This window comes from Cupressus sempervirens, chromosome 3, assembly GCF_028749045.1.
Source record: "Cupressus sempervirens isolate cs-2001-9-10 chromosome 3, ASM2874904v1, whole genome shotgun sequence".
Classification (NCBI taxonomy): domain Eukaryota; kingdom Viridiplantae; phylum Streptophyta; class Pinopsida; order Cupressales; family Cupressaceae; genus Cupressus; species Cupressus sempervirens.
In genome coordinates, this window is record NC_143120.1 from 1,011,998,889 (window position 1) to 1,012,007,517 (window position 8,629).

General features: G+C 34.7%; 1 protein-coding gene across 1 annotated transcript; it reads left to right on the forward strand.

Moving 5' to 3' along the window:
• Nucleotides 1-5,745: 5,745 nt before the first annotated feature.
• LOC149570169 (uncharacterized) lies at nucleotides 5,746-6,615 on the forward strand. The gene has a single exon (XM_089817109.1). The coding sequence runs from the start codon at nucleotides 6,376-6,378 to the stop codon at nucleotides 6,613-6,615; it is 240 nt and encodes a 79-aa protein (XP_089673235.1). The 5' UTR covers nucleotides 5,746-6,375.
• Nucleotides 6,616-8,629: the final 2,014 nt, after the last annotated feature.

Sequence of the window (8,629 nt, forward strand, 5' to 3'; positions counted from 1 at the left end):
TCCAAAGCTGTTGTTTTGCTCCTCTTTAGAGTTTTGGATGAATAAAAAGCTATTATATGTGAAATGTGAACTCAAATCAAGCTCATCTTTATGTAGAGAGATTCCATGAGTGATATTATGTTAGTTTTAATGATGAAGATGGTAGCCAAGTGCATTAGCAATGAGGACATATAGAAAGGGAGCTAAGGGGCAACCTTGTCTTTTTTATCTATGAAGAGGAAAAGCTTGAGAAATTGAACTATTAATAGCTAAGCAAGAATTAGCATTAAAAAAGAGTTTTGTATGGGAATGAATTTGGGACCAAAGCCTAACCACTTAAGCATTTTCAATATAATTTTCCATCTAATCCTATCATATGCTTTGTCAAATTCTAATTTGATGAGGAGATGATTTCAACCAGTTTGTTGAGCCCATTTCATAGTTTCCATCTTGAAATGTTATTCTCTTTTTGTCCCTTAGGGATCAGTTTAATAATAATTTAATTGATAAAGGAACCAAGGAAGCCTTGCACTAAAGCTTCTTCATACACCTCATGTAATTCCTCCCTAATGAAGTATCACATAGATTTCTAAAATTTGCACATAAACCATCCATTCTTAGACTTTTTTAGTCATCCATATTCTTTAGAGTAAGCTCAAACTCTTAAAGAGTAAGTGATCCAAATATCTTTGTTGTTCAAGATTTGTCTTAGTAGGAATGCAATGTCCAACCATATCTTCAATACTATCTCGCAGTTCAACACCTCCAGGAGAATCAATAAAGAGTTGTTGATAATGTTGGAAAAAATAGATTTAATGTCTTCTAAGTTGTCTCCAATCGATCCTTCTTGATCAATATGGACAAAATTCTTCTTTATAGTATTTTTGTTTGAGATGGTTGAAAAAGAATTTTACATAGTTTTATCTCCTCCTTTCATCCAACGAAGCCTAGCTTGTTTCCAAACCCCTCAACCTCGATAATATTAAGACCTTCTAAGGTTTATTGTAACAACACCCACTACATTTTGGAGTGTACTTTTATTGGGCACTAAATTAATGTCCCCACTAATAGGGTTAGTTAGGAACAAGTAATACTTGCAAAATAAATGTTAGAATCACAATAATAATAAAACTAACTATATTACTCTACCCTCTAATTTAACCCGAATCTTAAGGATGTCTCCAAGTCGATCCTCCTAGCTCATAACTACCTTGTCGTCTTCCCGGGAGCACACCCCTTAAGATTCTTCTTGGAAAGGCATCCTCTATCCAAGGCTACTCATATATGCATATGTTGACAACTTCAGAATATTCTAGTAGGTTGATTATTGACCATGGCGAACTATGGAGATCTTAAATATCTCACATGCTTCATGCCACGATATCGACACTCAACCATGGTAGACAATGGAGATCTTAAATATCACACATGCTCCACGCTACGAGTAACATTGATTCTCGGCCATGGCAGACAATGAAGATCTTAAATATCTCGCATACTCCATGCCACGAGTAACATTAATTCTCGGCCATGGCGGACAATGGAGATCTTAAATATCTCACATGCTCCGTGCTTCGAGTCAAATTAATATCCATAGTGTTAACCCCATGAGCTAACACAATATTATCCACAAGTATGGTTCATAAATAAATTCATAAACATAATTAAACAAATATAATTCATAAACATACCTTTCTTACCTTCTTTTTTTTCAAAAGTCGCACCCTTTCATAATACAATTCCTTTGAAAAGTCACAACACTTCATAGTTATAATCCTTCCAAAAAGTCACAACCCTTCATAACTAAAATCTTTTGAAAAATCTCAATACTTTATAATCACAATAATTTGAAGAGTCGCAACTGTTCATAATAATGACCCTTCCAAAAGGTATGCATCCTTTTTAATATCATTGATACCTTTTCAGAAAGTCACTTCCTTATATTCTTCATATTACTTTCCTCTTCCATTTTCCCTTTTTGAACTCCTACCCTCTTCTCTTCTTCTTCTTTTTTCCTCCTCTCTAAAATAAACTCTCCTCTCTTTTATATCTTAATTTTAAGGAGTCATGTCTATCTGTTAAACATCTCTTGACTTTTTATTAGATTTAGTTAATTTATATTATTCTATGTTATATTATTTATTTACTTACTTATTTGTGTTTATTTTATTTATAATTAAATTGTATTTAAAAAGTTAACTTACTTTCTACAATATTGTCTCTTGTATTTAATTTTATTTATTTCTTTACTCATTGAAATTTTATTATTTTTTAATTATTTAAAATATCATACTAAATATTATTTTATTAATAATATAGATTAAATAAATATTATTTTCTTGTTTAATATTTTGGTATTTGTTTTAATATAACTTTATTATTTATTTAATAACATTGTATTATCTAATAATTATTAAAATTCTATCTTAAAATGGGGATATGATAGAGTTGTTGATAATGTTGGAAAAAATAGATTTAATGTCTTCCAAGTTGTCTCAAATCTATCCTTCTTGATCGATATGGACAAAATTCTTTCTTTATAGTATTTTCTTTTGAGATGGTTGAAAAAGAATTTTACATAGTTTTATCTCCTCCTTTCATCCAACGAGGCCTAGCTTGTTTCCAAACCCCTCAACCTCGATAAAATCCAAACCTTCTAAGGTTTATTGCAACAACATCCACTACATGTTGGAGCGCACTGTTATTGGGCACTAAAATTAAGAACTCAACTTTTTATCCAATTGGTACCTTAAGGTGTTTTTCATTCTAGATCTTTGTCTAGCCATTCTTTACCCATATGCCCATATGATAGTAGTGCAATGAGCAATAGCATCATTCCACCATTGTATCTAGTTGATCTTGAGGTCTATGGGTGTCATTCTAGATGGAAGTAAGAGAAGAAAGGGGTGTCATTCTAGATGGAAATGAGATAAGCAAGGTAGTCAAAGAAATTGAGGTGAGAAGAGTTGAGCTTGCAAGGAAGGCTACTAGACTGTAAGGGGCATTAGGTGAGTTGACAAGTAAAAAAAATAGGGAGGTGGTCAGAAAGAGAGGTTGCAACTATTGGAAATATAGATGGAGTAACTGAGGGGGGGGGGGGGGGGGGGGAGATGTGAATCAGTTACCACAAAATATATTTTAGATCCCTTGGATGTTAACAATAAAACTAAATGTTGTTGTTATTTGGTAAACATATAGAAAATGTTGTAACTTAGTAAAAGCAAAGTGTGATTTACTTTTAGCTAAACTCAAACATACACAGTGATTAACTTGCAAGCATGAAAGAAATAACATGAACACATGAGACACTAGGATTTAACGTGGAAACCCAATATGGGAAAAACCACCAATGTAACTAGTTATTGTTTTTCACTTTTTTGAAGTGGGCCCTATTAGGAGCCAACCCGGTTAAAGGTTACAAAACACACTGTTAGGTGTGACCTTGTTAGAGGATTTAATCACCCTGTTAGGTGTGGCCTTGCAAGAGGTCTTGAAATAATTTAATGGAATTGTCACCTTGTTAGAGGATTTACAACTAGCTATTAAACCAACTTTATCAAGAGATTTTGGAATCACTGTTACAATGGTAAGAAAATAACAATGAAATGACCTAAATGAGATGCAACTAAATTTCTAATTACAGATCTCTGTTTTGCTTCATACTAGATCCTTCCTAATGTAGAACAAGATTTAGTATGCAAAGAACATTAACAAATAAAGTAAACATTCACAAACCAAAAACTAAATTCACATATATGCTTAGACAAAGAAAGCAAACAATAAGTGCAAACCTCACAAGAGAAAACACTCCATGCTTTCTTGATTCTGTAGATGTGTCCTTTTGCTGTGGATGTATGCTCAAGATGCTCAAAAGCTGCTTCAATGGAGATGGGTAATGGAAAATTGGTAGCTTTGTGAGCTCTCAATTTGGCATTATAAGGGTATGGGTATGGCTTTTGGCTCTCAAAAAGGCATGGTAACTTTAGCTCAAAGATTGTTGATGAAATGGCTTGGGATGGGATTCAATTTATAGGCTAAGGGGTAGAGGGATGGAGGGCTTAGATGCAAGGATGGATGAAGGCTTAAGGAGGGCTAAGATGCACTCAAAGGGGAGCACATGGATTGTGCTTGTTTAGCACCAATGGGAATGTGACACTTGTCACAAGGAGGATGAGTGTGAGAGGGTAGGGTAAAGGGTTGGTTAAAGGCATGATGAGTGGGGTTGAGTATGTAAGAGGGATGTAAAAGGAATGAGTGTGGAAGATGGGTGTAAGAGTCATGAGTGGGCTTGTAAGAGTCTTTTATGTTTTGTAAGAGCACTCATGACTTAGTGGTTGGGTTTTTTGAGGGGAGACTTTGGTTTGGATTAGGAAAGTCTTAAACTTGTTTAAGGAATGTGACAAAATTAGGGGGTGGATTAGGCTTGGGTTTAGGATTAGATTAGGGATGTTAGAGATGTGCAAGTGGATGGCATTAATGAGGGTGGGTGAGTTAGTGGCTAAGCTTGGTTAGTATGGGTGGATGGGGTGGATTAGGCTAAATGGAGGATTAGAGATAGGTTAGGGGTTTTTGAATTTGAGGATTTCATTTATCAAATAGATTTATTTAATAAATGGGAATTTTTGGAATTAGATAGGAGAAAAGGATTTAATTGATAAATAATAGATTATTTGATTTATCAATTAGGACTATAGATGATTAATTAAATTAATCAACTAGGGATGGCAAAGGATTAATTAAATAAGAATTTAATTAATGATGCCTTTAGAGATGGCTAAATCAAATTTAGTGTAATCAAATTTAGGTGTCTACACCTAATCGAATGTTACTTTGTTGCTCCACAAGGATATCTAACCATCCTTCAAGTTTGCTCACACACTTTCCTTCTTAGTCAATCAATACACTTACATACTCTCACACACACTAGAATCTCAACTTGACCTTATATTTATATTGTCCAGATTATCAAGTTGGCTTAATTACAAATTACAATGACCAATAAACATTACCACAGTCGGCTGGAATCAATGCTTGAAATAATTAAACTTCATATCCCAAATCAACAAGATCTTTTGATAGCCGACCTAGCACGGTAAACACTGATCCTAAAATGATTTCCTGTGTTGACCAACAGAGACTTGGTTAACATTGTGAACTTGCAAAATCCTTTGGCAACCAAGTGAACTCGGTGAATACTGACTCTGACCAATTTCTTTCGTTAACCATGAGAACTCGATTAACACTACTTTCTGCCATAATTTCCTTTGATGCCCGAGTGAGTTCAGTAGACACTGTCTTCGCAGAGTAATCTCTAGGCTCGATAGACAAGAAAAACTGTCTTGCTGACCAAGTGAGCTCGGTAAGCACAGACTGACAACTAATATGACATTTGTGTAACATCAAAGACAACACACAATTAGACAATTGTATCCAACAACAACATCAAATTTCACAACTTAGGTGTTATCAAAAGAAGTGATGGAAAGACATTCAACTAAGTAGAATCAATTAAAATGACTAAACTTCATTAGATCACCTTCTCTTGAGTTAGACCACGTAAATCAATGATTACTATGAGAATCTCTTTTGTTTACAATAGAGTCGAAAACTCCCAAATTGTTTGGAGGTTATTGTATAGCCATTCCCATAATTTGATTCGTAGCGCAAAGTCATTAGAAGCATTTATAGAACATAGGGAAATGGATCCCCCATATAATGACATTAAACACCAAACACAATTATTGTCGAGATCAACTTTTTAAAATATAATAATCTTGACTAACCAAAAGTACAATTCCTAGAACAACAACCACACTTCACTGAGAATACATGGTGAATTTAAACCAACCTCTTTCCATATTAATTGAAGAGAAAGATGGAGGCGTGTTTCTCCTATTTTGACTTCTTGCACGAAAATGGCATCTAGGTTGTGGATTTGGAGAGTCTTCTTAACATGGACTTTTGTTGAGGGGATGAACAGACCCCTAATATCTCATGACACAACCGAGAACTCTTTTGGATTTTAGGAATGGAATCCATATCCTCTTAGCCTAACACTTTGAACTGGTTGTCCCATAAAGCCTCTTGTCGCCGAGGCCTACATACCACAGTTTGGGTGCTGCGAGAAGCTGCCACTAAAACCTTCTTAAAGAAATGGACAACGTAGCGAACACCCCGCGCATCTAGTGAGCACATTTAGAATTTGTTACGATGGCGTCAGCAACACCTTTTACCGCTCAACCACCCCCCAAATTTATTTGCAGTTTGTTTTACCCGCTGTCCTTTCCTCTCCTCTCCTCAATCCTCTCTCCTCACCTCCTTTTTAAGCCCGCTTTAGCTGATTACAAACACAAAGCCCTTTTTTTTCTGTAGAAGAAGAAGAAAACAAGGGCAGCCATGGGAACACCAGAGCCCAAATTAGACGGCTTTAAGCGGAGGTCACGGTCAGATGGGAAACCCTTCGGCTTTCAGATGCCTCTGCATTACCCCAAGTATTCCAAGGCTGACTACGAATCAATGGCGGAATGGATTCTGGACAAGTTATTTCAAGAATACGGTTTGGCCGTTGTTGGGGATGTTCATTACAAGCGCAATTTTGCAATGGGCGCCTTCCTCTGGCATCACAACTCTCCCTGACATTTTCTAATTCTTAAAAAAACTTGGAATTCGATTTATTCTCATTTTGGGTCAAAATTGGAATAGATTTATTCCAATTTTCCTACTCCCGTTTCCCTATTCTAGATTAATTCTAGCAAACAAACGGGCCCTTAATTCTCATCGTTTTAGCCTCTGTAACCGAATTAGATTTGTAAACCATTTTTTATTCTTTTGAGCTCTTATTGGAAATTCCTATTCTATTCATGATTGTAATCGTGAAATCTGTATGGTCATGTCTATCCACATGTAGTTTCGAATTTGTTTTGATGGAATTGATAATTTCATTATCAATATTCACTTTCATTTGTTTTAGTATATTTCAATTTGATCTTACATTTTCTTTTATCTATATTTATTTTCATTTATATGTTTTTAAGTACAACCCACATTTTATTATCTAAAGTTTTGAGTTTTTTTTTTTTTTTGTGGCGAGTCATGAATATTTAGTGAATAGCTTAGTTTGTTTGGTGTAATGGTTGAACTTGAGGTCATGGATTACACCCATAGTCTTAGGTTCGAGACTGTCCCAGGTTAGAATAGTGCACATGTGTTAGAAGTTTGTGCACGTATCCCAAGGGGACTAGTTTCGCCCTACTTGCCCCAAAAAAGAGATTGTTGGGTAGATAGCGGAGACACCCCCTTGGTTTCAAAAAAACAAATATTGATTTTATGTAATATCAAGCTAATCACAACTTTACATTTTTTAAAATTTTGATCTTCTCTTTTGTTTTGATTCTATTTGTACACACTCATGTCATGTTAGTTTAAACTTTAGTCTTAAAGACATTTGGCAGTGCATTTGAACATGTAGAAAAATCAAGAATATAATATCAAATCATTTGAGCAACATTTGAATTTATATCATTAAAAAGAATGAAAGTTTGCATAGAGATCATTTAACACATTTACATGTATGAGTGCCTATCTTGAAATATCATTCACAACCATAAAGTTGGTTCAACCAAAGGTGTTGATGTTAGAAATTTCAATCCTTATGAACCAACAATCATTCCAAGGCATTTGTCCACATTCCTACTCCTTAAACATTAGGAAATAGTAGAGACCAAATATGCAACATGAGACCATTTGACTTCTTGGGCAATCTCATTTTAATTTTTGTTTAGCTTCCAATGCATATAAGAAGTTGCAATTCAAAAGTTATAATTGAAATAGTGGATTGTTGTTACTACAACCATAACTAGCTATGTGGTTATCGCTTATTTTTAAATTTCAAGACCTTAGCATATAATATATTGTTGAGCTCTAAATTTATTTAATTCGTAATTATATTGATTAATTCATAATTTGAGTAAAGGAGTCCATTTATTTCTTTACAATAACATTGTAAATAAAACTTTATATTTTTCCTTAAACAAATTTAGCTAATCAATTACATGCCAAAAATTAAGCTTAAAACAACCTAGATTAATTTAAAACCATAGTTGAGAATGATAATAACATCTAAATTAATGTTGTTTTAGGAAATTAAATTCAAGGACGTAATAATGCAGGAGCATCCCTAGTTGGCTTGCAATCCTATAGGATGGTGTAGTTTAGCTTTGAAGTTTGGAAACGTAGTCGAAGAAGGAAGTGTGACTCGGACGATACTGGGTTGGTTTGGTTGTTATGTTAACTGAGTGATTCGGTTAATGAAGACGTTCAACAATGCTTGCAAGAGCTCGGCACACACTGTGAGCTCAGTGAAGCCTAGTTATAGTGTTGCTTGAGTTGCTTGGTTATGTCTGGTAGAATGTTGACACTCGGCTTGGTCTTTCCGATGCTCGTCGTGGTCTTGGTTCCTGTTGGTGCCGAGTTGTTTGTGAGTTGAATTTTGGTATTTAATTTGTGTTGTAGCCAACATGTGGCTCAACATATATTTAATGTAAGGGATTTAATTTAATTTTTGATGAACTAGGCCGACTTGTGGCTTAGTTGGGTATAAGTAGGGGGTTTTGTGGAGTCTTTAGGATCATTATTATCATCTAGCTTGGAG